Here is a 25,398-nt window from a genome sequence, read left to right as displayed (position 1 = left end):
CAAAAGCGAATTCAGTAATCCTCAATGAAGACATCTATCAATGTATATTGAGAGCATTTTTTGCGTACCTGTGTAATTATAAGAGCGCAGTTTTTTAGCTGCAAGTGTAAATTTTTTATTAAATTTGCCCCTGATTTGTTCATTGTATTGTGTATGTTGTAATTAACAAAAGCAATAATTTTGGTTTGGTTTTACGATACTCAATTGTAACCGTTCTCGATTACTCGACCAGCGTCTCGAGCAACTGGAACTGACTTTTATGGACACTTAATAAACTAACCATCTTACTGGCTGATCTGTCGTCCCGTATCTTTGTTTTCCACTTTTTCTTTCGCACAAATCCCCGTTTCTCTCCATTTCATTGATCGTTTAAAACTTCAACTATTAACCACTGCAATGTTAAGATTTTACTCAGTTCCAGTTCTACCCTACCTTTGAGAAACCGTTGGGTAGGTGAATGTTGCCCGTTCATCTTAGCGGGCTCGGAAGATAGGAGTACATGGCTAATTTCATATTTGGAAGTTAGCGGGGCGAACGGATTTTTCACTTTGTCGATTTTGTCCTGCCAACCGAAGCCCAGACAGTGTTTTTTAACCTTTCGAGGTTAAAACTAAAACAGAATAGAGTTTCGACTGCATTTCCATTGCTGTGATCGGATGAAATGATGGCAAAATGATAAAATGATGACGTAAGCAGCTGTTGAATCGTAGCGCCATCGGAGGGAAGAATCGGAGGGAAACAGGGAATTTATACGGACTTCTTAATGTTATGTTTGAAAGCAGTGACATTAGGAATTTTTCTGGTTGAAAAAGTTAGGGGAATTAGAAACATGCGTATTAGTTGAGTTCGAAGCGAACGCAATCATCAACTTGGTTCAGATGTGAAAAGAGTAATAAATATATTTAGCCAAGGCTAAAAGCGGAGCTCCACAATTATTTTTTTTAATAGCATTTGTATAAGTAATTTTTTGATAGCATTTATAGTGTCCGCGCCCTGCCCTGCCCTGGATGATACCCCCACCATCCTGGTTCGAGACAATGTCGACAGCTTCCTACAACAGCTCAACAGTCAAAAACCGTCCATCCGTTTCACCATAGAGGCCCAGAATGACAGCAATATCGCCTTTCTCGAGACGTCAGTTTCAAGAGAATCAGACGGCCGCCTTACTACCCGCGTCTACAGGAAGCCAACTCACACTGATCAATACGTGGCGTATGTTTTACACCTCCCTCAATTAGTAAAACGCGGTATTGTGCAGTGTCTATACGATCGGGCGTATCGTCTCGTGACCAAACGATCAGTTATCTCTATGGAGAAGAAACTTCTGTCATGTGTACTTGTTTCTTACGGATATCCTCTCCTCCTTTGTGCAGAAGATCATCAAGGCAACAAGGCAAGAACAGCTCACAGGAGAGTGCCCGTGGCAGAGTTTAAATCTACCGCCGTTTTACCTTACGTTTATGATGCACCATCTAGTGATGAGTAATTTTTTTTGCAAGCAAAGTTCACGAAATTGTGTTATTTTTAACACGCACCGGTGAGCGTGAATTTGTGGGATCACACCAAATAAAAGAAAAGTATACTATTTCACCTTTCACAAGGTGCACAGAGACGATTGAAAAGGCAAACTAGTCTGTCTTTACGGCTGGTATTCGCTACAAAGCGGCTTATGATGTGCCGTCTATTAGAGAGTAACTTCCTCTTGCTTTGTCGATTTGTTCCTCCCGCAGTTGGCCGTTATAATTTAATATCTTCTCTCGTTCTCTGTCTTGCTCTTTTACCTGCTTTTGGTCACTATAATTTTGTCTCTCTTCTCGTGCTCTGTCTTGGTTTTTAACCTGTTGTTCGTCCCTGTTCTTTTGCCTGTATGCTCGTGCTCTGAGTCGCTCACTTTCATGTTGAACGTGGCTAATTCATCAGCCTGTTTTCTCGTTTTCTTTTTCTCTCTTTTTCTCTTCTTTCCACGTTTGTCGGCATATTAAACGAGTACACAAATTAGCTTTCGTCAAAATTTCCGTTTTTTTTTTGTCTAAAAAGCAGTTGGCCATGCGACTCCCCGCCAAAAAAAAAAAAAGTGTGGGTTGCAGGCATACGGTTAACTTGAGCGTGGCATTTCATATTGGCCTACATGGAGGGGCGGACGTCATTCGGACGGACAGTTATGTCATAACCCAAACCAAAATTTCTCGCATTGCTGGGTTACCATATTTTCTTACCCATGGTGGTCCGCTATTAAAAATGCATTTAAAACAAAAGTTCAAAGTATTAAGGAAGAACAACAGGCGTCCGCTGATAAACAATGATGAAGATCAATGACATCTTAAGGTACGGTACGACTTTTGCTTACCACTGTCGCATGCGATTTCTAGAGTGTGCACCGCTCGCATCATGCATAACGTCGCACACAACTGTCGTCATTCAACATTGCCTATACCTACGATTGTCGTATGATTTTGAAACACGTCTTAAAATCCTACGTCATTTTTGTGACGTAAACGACAGTCGTTAGCGAGTTGTAGGTTTGATTTACACGAAACAATTCGTGTCGTAGGCCTGTCGTAAGCTTCTCACATACGGCAAAGTCGTACCGTGTAAATCGCACTTTAGAGTTTCAATAAATAGAGGAACTTCAACAGTGATTCATCGTGGGGTTTTGGATCAGAGAAAGTTATGATTCTTACCAGTTTTGTAAGAATTATTTTCAGTTGTTTTAGGTAGTACTTAAGTTGAATAAGCAAGGGCCCACTAGTTTGATATCCCAGTTCACAGAATACCTCAACAAATAGAAACAAACTAGTCATCAACTTGCCTTGCCTAACCTAGGCTGCTACAGCAACAGGGAGTACTTACTTAGATTAACGTATAGATTCCATTTTGTCTTGCGTCTGTTATCTGATAACGTACAACACGTAACCTTAAAACGTGGTGAGAACAAAGAAGTACGCTGGGAGCCGCAGGCGAGTACCATGCCTGATGTTCCTGCCACGTTTTGACGCCCTATGTGCGTTATCAGAGTACAGATCCACGGCAAAATAAAATCTATTTGTTTTATGCAAAAAGCAATGCATTTTGTGCGCGAGCATAAAAACTTTCAAGCACATTTCTATACTGCTACACACATGCAATTGTGATCCTCTCAATAAGAGTATAATCCGAAAGAATTTCACAAACAATGTCATGTTTCAAAACTAACCTTTATTCCAGCCCGGGAATTTCTGACCCCAGAATGTCAGTCGCATGTCAGTCACTTAACTGTGATTTGTGATCGATTACCCCCCAGTACCGGATTTCTATCGGCAACATATCGTCAGTTATAAGTCAAATCTTCAGACGAAGATTTGACTGAGGCTCCAGATGCTCTTCCCTTTAATTGATGCTAGAGGAGTGACGGAAGCACTCATGAACTGGTTTTCAACCTTTCAAAGCAAGAGGAACACTTGAATTTTTTGGCAAACTGTTGTCAGACTGACTGCCCTAAATTGATCCTCGAAAACCTTGGTACAGGAGAAGGAGTCCCTGTTACTCCGCATCCAATCACGTTCTACTGTTTGGTTACTACGAAACCAAGAATCCTATAGATCAATCTTACGCGTCATTAGGGAATCATGGTGACGATATTCATAATGACTTTTTCCTGGTCTTTTACTGTTGTTCAAATAAATATTTTATTAGAGAAGTAACAAGAAAAATCGAAGGATTTCATCTAGAAAACAAAGTTTTATGTTGCACACAACTAACATGGCTATCACTCAGTTAGTACAGTCGTGCTATGGCAGACATTCCAGTTTTGGGGGGTTCAGGTCACCAACATTCTACTTACATCTACCAACTGCAGTTTTCTCCTTGAAGTTGTTTCTGGCGTGTATCGCGATTTGTACAGCGATAGATCAACGGTAGCTATAGCTGACTAGACGGTGGTGAATACTGAACTTCTGATTGGACCTCTAGAATAACCTCTCGGCTATTCCATTTGTTACTTTAGAGCGGTTTTTAATTAAGTGTCGTGAAACCGAAACGTTGAACAATCGCAGCAGCCGCATAAACGGTGCAATGAACCAATTACAATTCGAAACAGCTACATGCAACTGGGGCCAAGCGACACATGGTTTTGATTTTGCTTCTCATGGGTTAAAAATAAAAATAACAATAATGATTAATTAATTATTTTGCGCAAAAAACATATAACTGATCCATTGCGCATGGCATCTGAATAACAATGTATAATCTACTTACAAATATCAACATGTAAGAATGTAGCGCGAGTTTTTTAACCAATCGGCAAAGAGCGTACTGAAGCAAAACCCAAACAAAAGACGGTTCTAACCTGGGCACTTAAGTGGGTAAACAGCAAGCGCAGAAGACCGCGTGGCACTGTGAAGAGGGAGAGATATGCGAGGGATTTGAAGCGGCAGTGGCTGTACGTGACCTAGGAGCATTGCGAAGAAGAATCTACGGCTCAGGATGGATTTAAGTAAGACAGCGGTGGCCGATTTACTTTATCAAAATCATTTGAGATACCAAATATCTGACTTGAAACTTGAAGTCAACAAAACATGTTTAGATTGAAGCTTTTCCCGCCAATCGAAATAAGAAAGATGTAGGTCACGAGCATGGGACAAGGACATAATAGAAAAATCTTGAAAAGCAGTGGGATGGATTTCCGTACAAACGGCAAAGATTCTTTCGCGAAAGTAAAGTTTTATGAACTAATCAAACCAGAAATGGGTGGTACAGTTCTAGGCAGAAATAAAGAAATTACTTTCACTATTAAAGTTTCTTTTATAACCCTTAAAAGCCCCGACAGTACAAAGGCATTAAACCGACTAAACCCATAGCACATTTGTAGTGAATGTTACAAACTTGAGGGCCGATTATCTAACAGTATTTCTACATGACTGTGCAAGCTCTTCCACAATTTAGTCAAAACTTAAAACAACTAAGAAATGGGACTGAAGCGAGTTCTACTCCAAAGCGTTAAAAAATGTTTTATCATTTCAGCAAGTAACATAACCAGTTGCGTGGGAGAGTTGATTATAGTCTCTTCAACGCGCTTTGCAAAAACTCAAAACGTTAGTTTCCCTTAAGATTGTTTAAGGACCTCGTCTTGCATGGCTGGGATGAGACCTTTACGGAAAGCAATGGACAGCAGCTCCTCAGCAGTCTTGGTTTCAGGATACTGGCGAATGGCCCACTTAAGGTACAAGGCGAACTCATCCCAATCCACCGTTCCATCTTCATCCATGTCGATGGCTTTCAAGGCGCGCTTTGTCTCGTCGCATCTGTAGCAGCCAAAGTAGGGACCCAAGAAGCCATTGTAGAAGGCATCAAACTCAAGCTTGCCATCTCTTCTGCCATCTCCCCGCAGATCCCACTCATCCCACATTGCACGAATCTCAGCAATCAGCTCTTGGGCGTGAACCTTCTTTGGCTCTTCTTGGGCAATGATGTCGCTCATGTTTTCAGTGAGCTGCCCACCTGACCGATCAAAAAGCACGGCAAGACCAACTGCGCTCATGTACTCTTCTTTTCGGTTCTTGTGCAGATCCTGCAGCATAACTTCCAACATTCTTTGGCCTCTTTCTGCTGTAAACTGGGGATCTTCACCAAACAGGTTCTTCAGCCTGGTTGCTACCATCTGAGGGGATGCCAGGGTGGTCATTCTCATGATAGGCTTTTCACCAAAGAACGCGGCCATACTAAACTCTTTCTTGCTCGGAGTGAAGTTTGGCATTCCGAAGACCATGTCCAGAGCTCGTTCACCGTAAACAACCTGCCTGTCATAGGCCTCGGTGCCAGTAGTAATTCTGGTGATCTCTTGTGGCACTTCCCGTAAAGCTGTACAGTTGTACTGTTGAAGCACCTTCTTGTTCCCCATGCGGACAAGGTTCATCAGTGTGACGCTGGAACAGGAATGGCCCATAGAGGCTCCGTCTATAATCAGGCTGGCCCAGATACCGTTAGCACCGTTGATAAGACATTCTAACTGGGTGCTGTCCGCCATTCCCCACTGCTCATGAACGTGGACAAGCAGGTGGCCTTCCTTGAACCCGCATTCGTCCATCTCTCTGCGGACGGCTTTTGTCCATGCACCAAGCTCCTCAGGAAGGTACTTGCCAGATTCTTCGAACACCAAACCAAAAGGGCGCTCATCCGGTGGCAGGGAGGACAAGTACTTTACCACCTTGAAGATGCGCTTAGGCTTCTTTATCATGCCATCTGGAAGGTCACGAAGGTTGATAAATATCTTGGCATCTTCGGCGAGATTTTTACGGCACCACGTCATTCTTTCAGAGAGGAGCTCGTTGATTGCTTTGGTTTTGAACTTAGTGTAGTCAATTCCTGACCAAACCAGATCTGCTTCGATGATGGCGTTCTTTATGCCGAGCTGTTTCATTTTGAGTAAGCCAATTGGAACGGTTTTCGTGTCTGGAACCCTGTCTTTGTCGACAGACTCCAAGAACTCGGAGAAGGCATAAAGGTTGGTGAAATCCTCACCTTTCATTTTCAGTTGACGAATGAAGGTGTCACCCAGGCGAGTCATGTGGGAGAAAGAAGCGACGATGATGTGCTTGAAGCCAACCTTTTTTACCTAGATAAAAAGAAAAAATTGAAAAGGTTTTTAACTTCCTAGAGCAGTTTGGGATGACGCTTTTTTCTTTCACAGCTTCGAAACATCATTTTGGAATATTGATACGAATCTCGGAGGGTCAGTGATTCGAGACTAGGTCGGTTACTGCATCGTTTTTTGTTTCTATTCGAAAAGAAACTTTACTCCACACTGTTTCTCTCTACATAGGTATGCAAATTGATGCTTATAACAACATAATAAGGTGTTAATGGACTATAATTTCACTCAGAGAGTACTAGTCATAGGCCTCGTTGACTCAGGCTTATAAAACCCATGTTTAGATTCGGTAGTATTGGCTCCCCTCGCACAAAGTCCCAGCTTTATATACTGAAGGGCCGTTTGCCTGATTATGATTGACATTGACACCAATTTGAAAACATAATTTTGGGTTGAAAAGGCTTAGTCTTGGAATTGCCTATTCGTTTACACTGTTTTGCTCGAACGGCTTGAAGTATTGGTCCTTCTTATTTCGTGCATTTTTTCCAGCAGCGATTTGTACCACAGATTATACACTTTCAAACCTACACAGATAATTACATGCTTTCTGCGGGATATGTGGGATAAATACCTCTCGTAATAATATGTCAAAATTACCCAAATATCCCTCTCCCAGAGCTCGTGATATTATGAAATATTACGAGAGGCATTTATCCCAGATATCCCTTGAAACCATGGAATTATAAAAGCTAATACCGAAATTAAGCTCCATGCGTCGTTGGTAATGGCAAAAATTTGTTTAACTCGTGATATCAACCTAGCAACACGAAAGGAACAAAAACAACAACGGCAAGTAACAGAACATAAATAGAGTCACACATTTAAACTGAAAATATAACACAAAACGTCTACCGTCTCTACCTGTTCATAGATTTTCCACTTGTTCTCAATGGTGTGGCCTCGCAGCTGACCCACAGTGCTCTCACGGAGGGAATTGTCCAACACGAACAGCTCCATTTGCTTGAGAACTTTTCGGTCTTCTTTCACCTCATTTATCTCACGGTTCATACGCTCAATTTTACTGCGAAATTCTTCTTTCGACATGATTAAGTTGTCCAAGTTTCTGAAGGAAAAAGAGAGTTGATTACAATGCAGAAATGTAGAATACCTTCAGATACCATAAAAGCCTATCTGAACCGGCCAATTGTGCTGGTCCTCTGGGATTGAGTGGAACTCCGTTCATAAACTCCAAACTTATTTAAAGGGACTATGCTAGCTGAGGCACATGCCCAGTAGAGTGCGGTTGAGACTAATTTTCACACAACTCGTCGCGGAATTTTTGCTTTTGCGCGAGTGCAAAAGCTTTCAAAAATATCACAACAAACAGCTTCTATAATTACTTATTAAGAACGTTTGTCAATAAAAGATTTAGCTAACTTTTCAAAGATGAACGCGATTCAAACAGATGAAAACAACTTTCTGAACTCTCTGGCGGTGCTTCTCATCAACGCCCGCATTAGGCAATATGGTTGAAATATAAAATTTCTGCGTAAAATTGCTTCTTGCATAAATATTAATCCAACAGAATCCTAGCAGATCTAAAGTGTAAGAAGGCAAATAACCCTTCAACAGTCCTTAAACGGCCTGGAAAACAGGAGACCCATTTAAAGACGGTGCCTTCTAATGGAGACATGGGAAAGCAGCTCATAATCCAAAATGAAAATTGGTGGTAGCCACTCAGTGTATGGCATTTTTCTCCTAATTGAAGCCTTATGATCTCTGAAAATGCTTGGTTACACCTCAGGTTACACCTTATTCACGTTTCGGATTCCAACAACCATGGCTAAGATCTGAGTCAGAAACCGCGCATACAAAAAGGAGGCACGGTTCTTAAGCCATAGTTTGTATAAATAATCTCGTTTATTGGTCCTTGTGCAGAATCTGTAGACCATGGTAATATCTAAAAGGCCATAACTGATTTAACGATCGATTTTCAAGTTTGCATGGAACCGTTCGCAAAGAATTGAAGTTTATCGCTATACGTATAGTTGAAAGTTCATTACCTGTTCAATATTGCTTGCTGCACTGATAACAAATGCATGTTTGTATTTTGACAGACGTTTTTTTTTTCAGTGACACAGGCATACTCGAAAAAAAAAGGAATTCCACCACTGTACTACAGGACTGCTAGGTTCATGTGACAAACATCCTGCATACTGCTAGGATTTGAGTGGTGTATGTAAAAGAAGTGTGATGATTTGTTTTTATTATGGTGAATAAATTATGGAGGTAGTGACACAGGCATACTCCCAGTTCCCCAACAGGAGTCAAACCAACACAAATTCTGATTTTTATTATGTTCATCGATGTGTCATTGTTGTTCCTAAAGTTAAGAAAATTTGAAGACCTGCCTACAATTTGCCTGTGATAAAATATGAGGAATCTCCTGGATGTAAGTGGTTCTGTTCTGAACCAGGCAGAGAAGAATGAGACCTCTTACAAATAAGACGAGAAAGCGGAAACTGTGTACCGTAGCTAAAAACCTTTTTCAAACTTCTACTGCTCGAATTTACTTTACCTGAAATACTGCACATACACGTAGTACTTTACGATTGGAAACATCAACAAATTTGAATATTAAATCTTGTCTGTAAGTGAAGATTTAAGCTAGAAACAAAAGTGAATTTGTGAACTTTTGTTGATATTTGAATGACGATTTCTCAGTAGCTTTTTCAGCTCAATTTTCTGTGGTCGTTTTAATCTATTTGGATTAAAGGGCCCTAGTCAGCCACACCTTTGTTTTTGTTTATATGCGAGAGTTTGGCTGTTATATTTTATTCGGAGCATGTCGAAATGAACGAAATCGCTGTGAAACTACTAAAGATAATGAGACATACTTTCAGGAACACAACTAACAGTTAAGCAATAAGATTTCGCTTTACCATGCAGTATCAATAATTTCGATGGCATCGAAAATGGCGGAGGCTGACCAGGGTCCTTTGATTTGTGTTGTTGTTATCATGAAGAACGGAGAAACGAGCAATTTACCTTGTCTAGCAACTGTAGCGGCTTCAGTTTTTGATCATATTCATTGACCTTAGAAGCAAATTTATTTACGCGCTTGTTTTCGAATTATTTTCACTGGGCGCAGTTTAGTTTTTGTGATGCTCGTTTTTAACTCGTGCATGCGCGCATGCGCCATGAACGAGTCATCGTAATGTGAGGCGAATTCACTCGCTCGCTCGGTCACTCCGCTCGCTTAGTATGTCGTAAACTTTTGGAAAATTTGGCGAGTACTCACGGCTCTTTCTCTCCTTCTTCAGCTAAAATACAGGGTTTTGTAGTTCAAAATGAAATAAAATAGTCCAAAGATCAATCGACACGAAAAAAAAAAAAAGGATTTTGAGGATTTTGAAATGATGAACTGCACAAGCTCTCGAACGATTGAACCAAAGTGCGGACTTCACATGCATTTTTAAATACTGGAATAGAGAACGCTGCATTATGGTTGCTGTTATTTTCACTACAGAAAATGCAAAAAAACCCCGGTCAATTAACTTTACATATTCAAGGCAATTCTGTGGGTGAAAGGATTCGGGTAAAATAGGAAACTAAAACTTCAGCTTCGCAATAAATTTCATTCGGCCGGGGTCCAGTGTGAGCGATAAGATCGATTCACCAGAACAAGTGTAAACACTGAAAGTTTGCTAATGCATAGCGACTATCATTGCAAAGGCTTGATGTATTTTTATATTTACTTTCACTTAGAAAAAGCCAAAGTAGCAACTTTAGCAAGATTGAAAGCTCCTTCCGATGTTATAAAATGCTGACAGAAGCCGCAATAAATTTCATCCGGGGTTCAGTGTGAGCGATAAGATCTATTCACCAGAACAAATGTAAATACGGAAAGTTTGCTAATGTATAGCGCCAACCATCGCAAACGCTTAATGTATTTCTATATTTACGATCACAAAAGGTGCCTGCAGTTTGATTAATAGTTTGCTCCATTTGGCATTGTAAGATTTTATCTCTCAGTCAGGGTTTTTGTCTTTCCCCCTTTCTCTCAGGGTCAGCCGATCACAAAAACTAATTTAAGGTGTTTGCGCGCGTCGCTCCCTCGCGTCAATTGATACCACAACAGAACATTCGAGACACAAACAGACTGCATGTAGTGTAGACAATTTTTCGCGATTGTGTTTATAATATACCTTGAGTATACAGAGCAGAGCATAAGTAAATATATATATGATACAGTATGATATGCCGGTGATGGTCCTCAAAATTTTTCTAACAGAGAATGATTAGCTTTTCTACCTGACTGAAATACTGTATCAGTATACACCAAACATGCAGATAGTGTTTTAATGAAAAAAGTAAACATCAAACTCGGCAACTGAATCAGGCCCTGTTCGCACTGAGACGAAAATTTGAGTTAAGCGTTTGCAAAAAAGATGAAAATTTTGTAATCACCAATTTTTTGTTTTCGTAATCCTGTTCGCACATGAAGATGCGAATTTTTTTTTAGTCAGAGATTTCAATTAGTAAGTTGATTAATTTTCCATCGAGATGTCGTGACATGTCTGCCGTGTCTGTTTTTTTGCGAAATTTGATGACCCAATGACGGATGGATGTCAAGGAACATTGATTTTCTCGCCTGACAAAATTTTTACAGCCTCCAAAGCTAGTCGACGGAATCTTTGAAGTTTCGTTGCGCTTGCAAAAATTTTGGTGGATGTAAAAAATCGTTCGCACTAGAAATGGCTTCGCGTTGACAGATTTTTTGGCAAATCAAACAAAATTTCGCGTAGTGCGAACTGGCCCTCATTCTAAAAGTGAAGTGGACCGGATGTTCCAGTGCCAGACAGGGCGGTGGGCGGGTTGACGGATTCATGACTTGAAAATGTGAGGTTACGTTTATTTGAAGTTCAACTTTAATATGGCAATGTAGACTTGAGATTTTGTCATTTTACGTGTTGTTTTGGAGAGAATGACGGTGGGAACAAGATACAGTAAATCCCACACTGCCGTTAAAGAGTTTCACAGCTTTCACGTTTTAATTGCAGAACAGTTCGAGTTTTCTCTCGTGCAAAATTCACCCTGGCAGTCTTTTTTTTTTGTGAGAATCCGAAACTGGAATTGTGATATGACGGATCATGTGGATTCCTCAGTCGCCACCAAAAATACCCTGGAAAATCCGAAACAAGGAGAATAATTTTAAGTAGCGACATTGAGAGTGGTGTTAGAGCTGTAAATGAGCAGGTCCAGGTTTTGCTATGCGAAGAATCAAACATTACTACATGTGCATAATATTTTTTATAATTACTAGAGTATGCAGATGCTAATCGACTTCAGATTTTCGGCTTTGTAATTAAACGATAAAGTGTGTTGTTAAAACAGAAGGAAGGGAAAGAATTGCTGCAGGGTCGACAGAGGAGATATATTTCTAGAAAATGCCCGAAACAGAACTTCTTACTCTGAATAGATCATGCTTTACCATGTTGGAGACTGAAGCTAATTGTGGATTGAGTGAGATTTGATTATTTTAGCATTTGAGTAATTGTTGTTATCGTGAAATAAGATCGTTTGTGGTGTGATTCGAAAGAACCAATCATTAGTAGCCTTTTGATAAACGCCGGAAATTGCTACGTGATCCAGGACGCTTTGTACTGTACAAATAGAAGTGTCAAATTGTTACTTTTTAGAACGCGTGTGAGTTGAGAAACTGTGACTAACTGTGAGATCAATTAGTTGAATAAATCTCTTAAAACCAAACGTGAGTGGTGGAGAACACTGTTTCATCTTGGAGGCGAACATTCTCCACAACCATCAGTTACGAGACTCTAAAAACTAGGCTCTGTCTACAAAAACTTCGTACCATTTGTATTAGGGACTTACGTCAGTTAAACTCATTTGAATTATGCACAACTAGAGGCACACTTTTAAACTATAATATGGTTATTGTCTTGTCGGCGCGTTTCCAGCCGCAGTTTGTATTGAGCAGTAAAGGAATCTTAATTTTGGATTTGCAGAGAGCGAAGCAAGAAAAGTCGGCTAAGTGAAAATTTAGAAAAAACCGGAGCTAACGAAGGCGGACAAGGTCAAAGTCTAATCGTTTATAAACAAAAAAAACCTTCAGCCGGCAGCGAGCGGTAAAGGTTCGTTGTACAACCAGCCCGGATGTTGTTTCAAAACCATCCTCGTCGAAAGATATCGGGGTGAATGGAATGAAAATAACTGCCTCGGCAGCTGAGGAATTCATTGACGAACTACCAGATAGTGGAGATTTCAACATGCGCCAACTTCGCAACCGAAGAAGCTTTTGAACGCTATTTTACCAAATTATCAATGCTAACCGCAATGTAAGCGTGCAACCGGATCCCGAAGGGTAGCTGATACCTTAAAATTCAGCACCCCACCAGCCAAAGCAAGGAAAAAACACACTGAACTATCCCTTAGGCTAGCTCAAAACATAGACTTCGGCCAGCTTGAACTAGTTCAATAGTCAGAACTTACGTTTATGAGAGAGTTTTGGCGATCAAACTGTCTTTGTACGAGGGGGCGTTTTGGTGGGCATTAACCGGGAAGTTGTTGCCGTTAATTCACCTTAAAAACCAAACGGACTGCCAATGTGTTGCAACATCTATAGCTCCGTCAGCTCGTTTTCATTAGCTGTTACTTCTTGGATGTTTCTTACCTGAAAATGGTGTTGGCGGGAAAATATTTCTCGGCGTTTCGTCCGACAGTGTAGATTCGCTCAGTTGAATCAACATGGAGTACATTGGGTTGGAGCTTTTATGGAATAGTTTTCAACAATGGTCCGGGAGAGAGTGGGTAGAGGTCGAGGGCAAGCATATCAAAACATGCCCATGCCTTTGGAAATGCGGAACATCAGTGTCATTCTTCTAAATGAACTGGGGGACACAGAGCAGAACTTTTAGTCATTTGAGAGCAGAAATTTGACAATGAAAACATTTGGACAAAGCAAAGGTGTATTTAAAATTGTATGAGTGGTTAATTTTCCTTCATTTTGATACCTCTCAGGAACATGGCCATGTCTCGTAATCATAGTCGTGCTCTTCCTAAATGATGATTCGTAATTACGAAATAGGAGTCAAACTCTCTGTTTTCAGGTTGCTCAACAGCCGTTCAATAGCAAGCAGTCATTTCCCCCCAACTTCACCCTTTCACTTTGTTGAACTCCGAAGTGTTGATCAATAAACTGTCCAAACATTGCATTCTGTGTTTGGTATTGAAAAGTAATCATTGGGAAAAAGAAATTGACCCAGCGTTGACTAAAACAAACATGTCGGGTGGTTGAATTGACATACTCGCAAATTAGAAAATAGATTAGAAAAATCTGATCCTATTTCAGACCAAACTACGTAATTTTCGAGTACCTTTTCTTAGCCATGGTCTCTAAACTTGATAGCAATTTTCAGAGTAGGTTTCTAGAAACCATACCCGTTATCCGTTTTCATCCCTATTTCAGACCAATACGGGTATCAAAAACCATACTCTTTGCCGTCGCAAACAACTATACAGCTTATATAGGGGAATACTTCGCCACTCCGGAACATTTTCGCTCCTTGGACAAGTAATTACAAAACACGATAGACAAGATACATCATTTCATTAGCTATTGTATGCGTTTGCAGGATGTCCTTTTGTTATGCTTTTTTTTTAAATCTTTGCACTGCATCGAGTGAATACAAGAGTGTCCTTCATCTGAGCGCACCAGTGAACCACCTCGAAGTTGCGTTCAGTTATGCACTTCCAGCTCCGACAGAATAACGATCGAATTTACTACAAAAATATCATTTACAATTAGCAAGACGGGCAAATTTGGGTAGAACGTCGTGTCGAAAAAGTAAAGATATACAGTAGGAGAGTAAATTCTTGCCGACATTGGACCATTGCTAAGCGCCACTTTTAGCTCTTTTAATCTATTTGATTAATTTGACACTTTTGTGTGATATTGTGTTTTAGCTGTAAAGAACAAAGAAACAAACAGTTTAGATCTGTCCAAATGACATTTTCAGTGGCAGCTTTGCATTTACAATTTTAAATTTATTTGGTCTACCTCTCTGAAATTTAACGCTACAAAACTAGTGATAAAATTGAAAAAGCCATTTCGACGCCTCTGAGGTCATTTTCAAGTCATTATAAACAAAGTTATTCTCAGAGTAGACTAAATAAAAATCTGGCGATTCATTATGCATAATCGTTGGCTTTGTATAATCAATTTATGTGTTTTCGAATTATTTGCTTGCTCCCGACTCGGATGATTTAGTTTTTGCAAGAATTTTTTTCTTTATGCATTGGAGGTGTTTGTTAATCTTTCTAAAGCATCATTTTTTTCTCTCATGCGACTGAATTACCGCGAACACTACTGAAAAATTATCTGATATAACATGATTTAGCATGCTGAAAAATTGTTACCGCAGTGAGTGCGAGTGATGTTTTGATTGGTGTTTTCAATACAGCTGAGTTAAACATGAATTTGAAATACAGCAAACAGAAACATTAACTTTGCAAAATTGCATGCTTGAAAGGAACTGTGACTTCTTAGCAACGCTAGGGACTGAAGCGATCCCAACATCGCTTCCTCAGTGGATTGTTTCTAGTTTCTCGTCATTTCATTAGCGACAGGCACTGAGAAGATTATTATTAAATGGTTTTGGTTATTGTCTTACATAACGCTTCGCCTAAATGAATATGAGACATTTCAAAAACACGACACAGCATTTAAGTTTGGAAGACATGTTTACGATACTTCAGTATCCACCCAGAGTATCCACCGTCACTGTTCAAGGATCTCGGTTTACAATATATAAAGCAGATAACAAAGAAGTGTTGATTATTAATGAGGGTTGTTCAATACTCACCACTTGTGCGGGTCGTGAAAGTAGAATAATTGTGATTAAAGGCTCAACATTGCAATCGTTACTGTGAAACATGTAGGCTTGGAAAAATTCTGCTTGTACAGTGGTCTATAAGTCTCGGTCTCGGATTTTAAATGAGGGTCTCGGCGTCTCGGCGAGTCGCATTTACAATCAACACTTCCTTGTTATCTTCTTTATATATAGTCACAAATGTACTGAAGATGGATACTGTTTCAAGTATCTGAAACATGTCTTCTAAACTCAAAGGCTGTGTCGTGTTTTAGAAATGTCTGATATCTATTCTGCTGCTACGAAAATTCGTTAAATGAATATGCTTTTTAATGCACGGTTTTTGAGGTAGCCTCCAGAAATACAGAGTATTTTCCTCATGTAGTATGGAGAGCCGACATCATGTGCCGATTTTTTTTGCCGACCTATCACGCGAGTCAACTTCCAAACTATATTACCGCTTCATGCGTTTAGTTTTCCGCAAATGCGAGTGAAGAAAACAGGTAACATCGAGAACCAGTGACAGACTGAACGCGGATTTCCATTGTGGAGTGAATCAATCTCCCGCATCTAGCAAAAACACACTCACTCCTGTAATTTTGTGTAATTGTAGGCACGGCTTTGTTCGTGTGATGTTGATTCACTCTAAATTATCAACCAGAAGCAAATATTTTGTGGCGTCTTTTGCCCTGCTCACTCGTTTTCACTAACATAGCTGCTACTCGAATTTATCTTACCTGAAAATACTCAGTCAGTTTCTTCACTTCAAGGGTCCGGCAGTGTATCCGCTCGGTTGGTTCAAGATGTGATTTGGGGGCTTTTCAGAGGAGCGTTTTTAAACATCGCCCCGCTTTCAGTGCTCTTGTGTGGGGGGAGGGGGCGGGGGAGGGAAGGTGCAAACATAACAGGAAGGAAGTGGAACCTTTGTAGTTCCTGTCTACGCCTTTTGGAAAATGCCGTTTATCAATTTTGACACCAACAATTTGACAACCAAAACATTTGAACTAACAAAAGTTGCATGGGTGCTCAAAGTTCCATCATTACCTCTCATGAACACAACTATGTTGAAACATTCTATACAAAGTGAAAACGCAGCCAATTGGTTGAATACGTTGTCGCAAACCACACCTAGCAACTGAATTGTTCCAAAAGTGAAGTGGACCGGATGTTGTGACGACTAACCCTAAGCAACTGAATTGTTCCAAAAGTGAAGTGGACCGGATGTTCTAGAATCAGAGGAGATTTTTGCAGGCTTGCACCGCAATTATCACGCCAACGTACGCGAAACGCCACTTGAAAATAGAAGGTCACATTTATTTGAACTTCTTTTCAAATCGTTCAGCTTGAGCCGGATAATGTGAACTTTGGATTAATTTCAGTTAATTGTCATTTTTTGTGTTGTTTTTCAAAGGACGAAAATAAAATAAAATGTACTAAAACTTATAACGCAGATGGGCTTAAGTGAAAGGTTTCAGCTTTGATGGACGTTGGCCGCTTGCTCAACTTGGCATTGAACAGTTTTTTTTGCAATGGTATCATATTTTTGAGTAAGCGAAGGCACGGCATTCTTCATGTGATGTTTCTACTGACGTGAGGCTGTGACGGTCCACTGAATTTTCTTAAAATAGAACAATGTACCTCTATATTGTTTTATGAAAGAAATGTGATGTTATGTTATAAACCTGGTGTGTCAGTCAGTTTTGGTGCGCGAAGAACAAAAACATTTTACATTTGTGCGAGTGAGATAAGGCTGGTTAAATCCCTTATGATTCTAGACAAAAATCTGAGACGAGAACCTTAAGATACTTCCGTTTAATGACGATGAAACTGAATCAGCCCTGGTACAAGTGAGAACTATCGAACAGACTGAAAAATTCCGAAAGACTCGAGACACCAACGAACACCGATCCAAACAACTTAAAGAAACTGATCCTGCTAAAAAAAAAATATATAAAAACTCATCATGAACCTACAATTTGATACGTAATATTAGCGATAAGAGTGTCAATCAAACCTAGTAAAAAATAATGACCTATTGAACTCATTTACGAATATACGTGTCTCGTGAGTTATGCAACAAGAAAGTTCACGTGCACTGATATACTTTTCTAACAACATCAGCGTATTATTAAAACGCTTGGTTATACCAAAATGCAAGTTGTTAGAGCTTGGCCACATGCCGGCAAAATATTTATCCCTGAATTTGGATGCTAGAGAACTTTATTCAGATTCTATTTAAAATCTAATGAGAAATGATTAAAGTGTTTATAATTTACGGAACAGTAAAACAGAAGGAAATGCTTCAGAGACAAGCATTACTGCAGGGTCAAGAGAGAAGAAGACATGTGAGTATTTCTAGCAAACGCCCGAAACAGAGCTCCTTACTCTGTACAGATGTTCGGCATCAGCTGCTCGTCTATCACTTAAGACACTGTAAAACTAGGCTTTGGCTACAAAAAGAGATTGTAGTCTGATCGACTGTTTCAGCTCATTGTTTTCATGTCAGTTTCTAGCTATCATTCGGTATTGGCTCTAGTTGTCTCTTTTGTTTGCACTAAATGAATCTTACTTGAATTACAATTCTCATGATGAAATGCTGTGAGTGAGACATAATGAAGACAGAAAATTAAATTCCCGCCAGTGTTATTCCAGTGAGACACGCAGGTTAAAGACAGTCCATGTTGTCCAAGGAAAAAAGTTGCCATCATGTGAGCTAACTCTGCAAGAAGGGTAACGCACCGAATACTTTTGAACGCTATTTTACATTATACGGTAATCAATGCTAACTGGGAGTTATTAGCATAGCCACAAGAACAAAGTTGCAAACACAAGCTCCATCCTCGCGGAACCATGGCAGAAACCTACCAATTTTTCCCAAGGCAGTGATCTAATCAGCATTTTTAGATCGTTATTAATCAATCCTCAATCAACCAAAACCAGCGCTCTACCAGCCAAAGGTGGATAAAAGAACATAAACACTGAACTATTCCCTAGGCTAACTTAAAATACAGCCGGACTTTCAGTTAGCCAGCGGTGCAATAATCATACCTTACGCATATGGGAGACTTTTCGCGAACAAATTGTCTCCATACATTAGGACATTAACAAATTATTTCCCTTAATGCACTCTAAATTATCAAATGGAAGCAAAGATTTTGTACCGTCTATAACTCTGTTCATTTCTTTTCACTAGCGTTGTTGCTAGTAATCGAATTTATCTTACCTGCAAATATTCAGTGGGGGAAGGAAAAGATATGTCTGTTTGTTGACTTCAAGGGTACGGCAAGGTGTTGCCTGATTGATTGAAGATGTGATGTGATGGGAGCTTTTAATGAAGCGTTTTCAAAGAACGCCCCCGCTTTACTCTTGGTGAGGGCGCAGAGGGGAGGGGGGAGGGGGGGGGGGGGGGCACAAACATAACAGAAAATGGAACCTTTGTAGTTCAGTGCTGTCGACGCCTTTTTGGAGAATGCTGTGTATTACTTTTCAGACCAACGATTTGACCGACAACGAAAACATTTGAACCAAGCAAAGTTTCATGGATGCTCAACGTTCCATTATTACCTCTCAAGAACATAACGATGTGAAAACATTCTATACAAAGGGAAAATGCAAATTAACCCGTGTTTGTCAGAAAACAAGCCGGTTGGTTAAATACCGTGTCGCAAACCAGACTCAAATTAAATTGCTCACGTTTTTGCTTCCTGTAATCGTAATAACATAACAAGGCCTAAATTTTTCTAACTGAGAATAATCACCGTTTTTTGCCTGCCTGATATATTGTATCAGTACGTGCCAAACCAGTAGATAGTGTTTTAATGAACAAGAAAAGTAAAGTGGATATTAAATGAGACGGAACTCTTGAATAGTGAAAATAATGAAATTATTTTAGCTGTCCGATCAGCCTTGCATTTGATTTTACATTAAATGAGAGGACCAACCCTCGTTAACTGAATTGTTCCAAAAGTGAAGTGGACCGGATGTTCTAAAACCAAAGAAGAATTTTGAAGGTTTACACCGCAATCACCACGCCAACGCGAAAACGTCGGTTGATAATAGGAGGTCATATTTATTTGAACTTCTTTTCAATTCGTTCAGATTGAGCCGGACAATGTGAACTTTGGATTAATTTCAGTTAATTGTTATTTTATGTGTTGTTATTGAAATTAAAATGAAATGTACTAAAACTTATAACGCAGATGTGTTTAAGTGAAAGGCTTCAGCTTTGACGAACGTTGGCCGCTTGCTCGACTTGGCGTTAAACAGTTTTTTTTTGTTATGGTGTCATATTTTGAGTAAGGGAAGAAACGGCATTCATCGTGTGATGTTTCTACTGACGTGAGACTGTGACGGTCCACTGAATGTTCTTAAAATAGAATCAGTGTACCTTTATATTATTTTGCGAAAGGAATGTGTTGTTATGTTATAAACCTGGTGTGTCAGTCAGTTTTGGTGCACGAAGAACAAGAACATTTGATATTTGCGTGAGTGAGACAAGGTTGGTTAAATCCCTTATGATTCTAGACAAAAATTTGAGACGAGAACCTTAAGATACTTCCGTTTAATGACGATGAAACTGAATCAGCCCTGGTACAAGTGAGAACTATCGAACAGACTGAAAAATTCCGAAAGACTCGAGACACCAACGAACACCGATCCAAACAACTTAAAGAAACTGATCCTGCTCCAAAAAAAAAAAAAAAAGAAAGAAATTCATCATGAACCTACAATTTGATACGTAATATTAGCGATAAGAGTGTCAATCAAACCTAGTAAAAAATAATGACCTATTGAACTCATTTACGAATACACGTGTCTCGTGAGTTATGCAACAAGAAAATTCACGTGGACTGATATACTTTTCTAACAACATCAGCGTATTATTAAAACGCTTGGTTATACCAAAATGCAACTTGTTAGAGCTTGTAGGCATACTGTGAATATTAGCTGGACCTGACCACATGTTTTCGGGGAAATGTTTTTGTATGGCGCCCGATCGGATTTTCCTAGAATGTCACGCAACGTTTTCCGGGATTCAGGGGTTAGCAAGAAAATGACACACTACGAAAAATAATTCTTTTCCTTCGGCACGTCACAAAAAACAAAACAAAATGAAATAAAAGTAATAATAACAGTAAAAGTATAATGATAATAGTAGGATATGATATACAATGGGCAGACTTTCGACAAGCGGAAAATAAAGAGGCATTAAACTTATTGCTAGAGCTGACAAGAACTTCGGGTTTCGTTTTCGAAGAAAACAGTGATGCCTCACGTACAACTTGACCTGGCTATCTTACCTCACACAGTATATTTTGCTTTTATCCCTGCCCCGACCTCGCTCTTTTTGCATCTCTACGTATAATAAGGGGCCATTCGCTGTCCAGAAGTCAATGAGAACTCAACAATACGAGAATTAACTAACGACAACTACGGATATTTTTCAGGGAAAATGTTTTCCCGCGCTGCCGGAACTATTTTCCCCTATATCTACAATTGGACTTCAGAGAGTTATTTTCACGGAAAATAAAATTCTCTACTGCAAAAATGGTTCACTTCATGGAGTAACAGAAATAATGAGAAAAAGTGGCAGAACTTGCCCGAGGGAAAAAGAGGAAAACTTTGTAAAGAAAACATTTCTTTGGGCCATGAGAGAAATCATATAACCTCCCTTGCCATTAACGATTCTCGTCCTCCCACCCCGCCCCCCCCCCCCCCTCCTTCCCTTCGTTTCGCAGGCTGCCAATTACTTTAAATACCTATGTAGACGACTTGCTTCGAAAAATCATGGCTGGACAACAAGTTTGAGGTTAGCGAAAGGAAATTATTGAGCTAATTATAGTATTACAATGAGATGTTCCCCTTCGGCGGTTGCTAGTTTTCACCTCAGAGGAACATGATTTGCAATTCATTGCAGTAAGCATATTTTATTTATTTATTTCATTATTTTTTCCACGTGAGCTAAGATTATAAAATTGCAAGGTTGCAATCAACAGCCACCGAGCACAATTTACAAGCGTATTAGGTTCCGGTTTCGTTTTCAGAGCCTGACTTGTGAGAGATGTCTTATGTTGTAGTCATTATGCGAATAAAACTTGTGAAATGGTTTCATCAATTCATTAAGCATTCTTGTCTTACCTTAGTCCAAGTTTTTTCCTTAATTAACCACGTATCAATCCGAAGCCGAGCAACTCAGAAAAGATTCATACGCCGCCAAATCTGAACCCCCGTCCTGCACTGAATACAGGTCATTCATCTATTTTTGGCTCACGATATGAACAACGGAAATTAAGTATCTAAATGTGAAAGGCATCATGCGGCTTAACATCAACTTATTGATTGTTTTCATGCCAACTAATCGGTCCAAACTTTAATAGTTCATCTATTACGAGGCTCGAAGATACAGCCGGACATTCAAAGTAAAAACGATTATATGTTCTAAAAACACCAACTTATATTGTCTTCATAAAGCGGTCGCACGAACTAAATCCTATATGTCGTTCACCATGATATTCCTTGCAGGATGTTTAATATGGGGGAACTCATTTACTGGGATCCACTGCTGCCTAATTTGTTTGTTCATCAAGTCACGCCTGATTTGCCTTTAGTTAAAGTCTGATTTGTAAAGAAAAAAAAACTGATCACACGGCATTTTAGAGTTCTTTAGAAATTACAGCTTTTTTCTATTTAAGACTCTAATGTCTGACTGCGTTTATATTTTCCATTTTCGGTCTATTATAGTTTGATGACCTGTACCTAGTTGGTTTATAAACATAGTTTTGAGGACAGTTAAGGAAATAGAATTGTCAAATAATATTTGCAGAAGCGCTTTACTGTTTTGTTTGCGTGACCTCTTAAGGTTTCATTTCCTTTTCGTTACTCGTGGATATGCCTTAGCATCCACGGAGTAATAATGGCATTCCGTATGCAAATGAATCACTCACTCCGGTGTAACCGGAAGTGGAATAATAGCCAATCCCACAGCAAGGGAGACAATTGTGTGATTGGTGATTGGTTGATCTTTGCGCTAGTACCCAGATTCTTCTTACACACGCACGAACTTAAATTCCAAAAACAAATATGGCGGCCGAAAGGGCGAATTAAGTTGTCTTTGCTTTGTTCTAGAGATTTGGATAAAATTAGCAGTTTTTAGACGTCTTCCTGTAGAGGATAGTGGATAAAAATAGCCAGGATCTTTTTAAGCGCTAGGAAACTTTGCAGAAGTTTTCAAGTTTGGGAGCGATCTTAGTCTTTCGATCCAGCGCTACTGTGTGGAAATGTTCCGTTCTAATAGATCTTAGAAGATTTGTTGGGTTGAAGGAATTTTTTTAGTGTAATAAATGTTAAAAGTAGAAAGGTTTTTCTCTGTCGGTGGACGGCGAAAGTTCCGACGGCTTTGTCTATCGAGGAGGTAAGATAGCTTCAAATCTTTATGTATGGTGATGTACGCTTGCACACTTTGTTAAACTAATTGTAAGGTTTTTGCTGGTTTTTGTTTTTTGAGGAGGGAGCAATTTTCTAGAAGTAACCTTTAATCTTTAAGCAAGATAATGTTCAAATTTCGTGCTAATACGGACAATATTAGGCCAGTGTTGTTGTATGAATTCATGTGGCCGGTAACATAATGTCAGATAATATGCAATGATAAAGAGATAGTTCCAAACTGGTAGACCGCGGACCAAAACGATTCCTTAATTATAGGGATTTACAAAATATTTAAGATTTCATCGTTTTCTAGTCAAATTGAGTAAATGTGTTTTTGTTGATGTTTAGGTTCTGTTTGAGGGAGATGCACATTGGAGATATTTGAATACAGGAGAAATATTTCAATTCAAGTTATCTTTGTGTCCTTTTTCTATTTGCTTTTAAGGTGGGGGTAAACGTGAATTTGAATGGGATTTTTAGAGGTTTGAAGAAGAGATAAAAGAAAGAAAATGATTTTTAAAACACTAACAGACAGTTGATACCCACGCAAGAGCACCCCAGGTTTCTAGTGGACTAACTGGGTATCCGTCTATTAATTATTAACTACAAATTCTAATTTTAAAACCTCACTAAATCTTCAATATTTCTTATTTCTCCCAATCCTTCAAGGAAAACTATCTCCTCCCAAATATACCCAAAACTCACCTAAAAATTCACAAAACACCCAATAACATTGGTTTCCGTTTTAAGCAGAGAGATTTTGGATTGCTTGAAACGTGAACGAGATATTTCCACGAAACCGATTTTAATCGGCATGAAAACGGCTCTCAGGTTTACCCCCGCCTTAAGTACTGTACTTGTAGCTCAATAATTCAATAAAATGAATTGAAAAGCTCATTTTTAAAAAATTTCTGTTATTCCCAGGTAGATAGCTATTCTTCTACACATTTAAGTTGTTTATTTTGGTCTCAAACTAGGTGCTAAGTTCCATGCAAAACTGATATCGATTTATTAGGGAGTCAAGATGTCTTTCTTGCTGTCAACTTAGTCTTAGAATGCATTATAACTGTTAAATATTTTCCATTTGTTTTGAAAGGAATAGGAAAAACATGAACCTTTCATAACTTCCTGTCAACCACATTAGTTCTTTTGTTTTGAGAGTGCAAACTGATACTGTTTTGTTCAGGGAAACCACAGCGGTAATTGGCTGGCTCTTTTTCTTGATATTGCTAAGTCAACACAACAACCACTTGTAAATGCCTTATGCTACTGTTAGGGAGCGCATTCGATGACCTCGATCCAAGTTTCTCTCTCCTTTGCCAAGTTGGTTTGACATAAAATCAAATAGCACTGGTGTATAACCTCAACAACCCTGTCTCAACTGTCTCCACTATTACAAAAAAAAAAAATCATCAGGCAGTTATCCCCAGCAGTTTGTTTACACTTTGCTACATGAGAGAGTTAACTTGGCGTAAAGTTAGAAATAACACAACAATTAAAGGATAATGAAATTTTGTGCTGTCCAGTACTGATTATACAATTGAGAAATCAGAGAATTATCTCTGGAGTGTAAATTTCTGTGCTGGAAGGAAACCACTTAAATTTTGCATTGCCCTAGTGAGGACATTTGGTCCATCAGTGATCATAACGTGAGGTTTTGTCTTAAAGTATACAGGGAATGCTCCTTGTTCAGCAAGCATATCTTTGTAGCCTCTTTATCAATTGAATAGTTATAAGAACGATTGAGTGACAGTGCTCTGTTGCTTATAAACACAGCTATGTCCAGGCATCCAGTAAATTAAATTAAAGCAAACTTTTAGTTAAACCCATGGCATCAACGGCCACTTCCATTGCCATATCCACGAGTTAACGATAGTGTCACTTTGTTCTTTTTGTTGTTTTAATATTTTAAATTCATCATCTGACACTCTGTTGGAACAAGCGAGGTAAATAGAAAACCAGTGTCACCTTACTTCACTATACTTACGATTTCAAAAATGACATACCAGTGTAATAACAATTAGACTGCGAGAGTCTCTTTCTTCTCCTAAAGTTCTGTCATGCTCGCACGATTTCCACCGAGCGGCGACGCCGCAAGTCGGGCGGGCCGGCCTCCTCGTTTACTGGTCTAATTTGCATAATGTTACCGTCGCTTTGCGCGCGTGATCTGAGGAAAAAAGTACGACTGCTCGCAGTCTTAATAACATTTTGCTCTCGCTGAGTGCAAACGTTTTTGTAAACGAAGATCATGGTGCTGGAGAACGCGCTAAAACGAAAACAATTAATAAGAGACATTGATACGTATTTTTTTTCGGGAAAATGTTTTTCGTCGGCGGTCGGATTCAATTTTCCTAGCATAAAGTAAGTAAGTAAGTAAGTAAGTTTATTAACGTGACTAAACACTTAGCTAACCAGCTACTTTACAGGAATAGTCACAAAATAAAATAGTAATAATCTTACTCATACGCATCTTAATCTTACTCTTACGCATCTTACTCAACGATCTATCAACAGTAC

At 39.3% G+C, this 25,398-nt stretch overlaps 1 protein-coding gene and 1 long non-coding RNA gene across 8 annotated transcripts in view; one reads left to right on the top strand and one right to left on the bottom strand.

The window, feature by feature from the left end:
- The window catches only part of LOC146455564 (uncharacterized), a 186,923-nt gene that overhangs the window by 129,816 nt on the left and 31,709 nt on the right, over positions 1 to 25,398 (top strand). The gene's annotated exons all lie outside the window — the stretch shown is intronic.
- Positions 4,760 to 25,398, bottom strand: part of LOC146455567 (uncharacterized) — a 31,481-nt gene continuing 10,842 nt past the window's right edge. For 4 of the 7 annotated variants that reach the window (XM_085094105.1, XM_085094099.1, XM_085094104.1 and 1 more), the window contains exons 2-3: positions 7,487 to 7,688; positions 4,760 to 6,589 (exon numbers count right to left, since the gene is read on the bottom strand). In XM_085094105.1, the coding sequence (XP_084950231.1) occupies positions 5,081 to 6,589; positions 7,487 to 7,669 (1,692 nt within the window). In that variant the 5' untranslated portion in view covers positions 7,670 to 7,688 and the 3' untranslated portion in view covers positions 4,760 to 5,080. Of the gene's footprint in view, positions 6,590 to 7,486; positions 7,689 to 13,259; positions 13,477 to 16,193; positions 16,501 to 18,679; positions 18,836 to 25,398 lie in introns of those variants that run through there. The other 3 variants (XM_085094103.1, XM_085094098.1, XM_085094102.1) reach the window with 3 other exon arrangements.

Source organism: Pavona decussata, unplaced genomic scaffold, assembly GCF_977016875.1.
Source record: "Pavona decussata unplaced genomic scaffold, jaPavDecu1.1 SCAFFOLD_272, whole genome shotgun sequence".
NCBI classification, from domain to species: domain Eukaryota; kingdom Metazoa; phylum Cnidaria; class Anthozoa; order Scleractinia; family Agariciidae; genus Pavona; species Pavona decussata.
The sequence above is the reverse complement of the archived record's forward strand: the minus strand, read 5'-3'. Positions and strand labels throughout refer to the sequence as shown.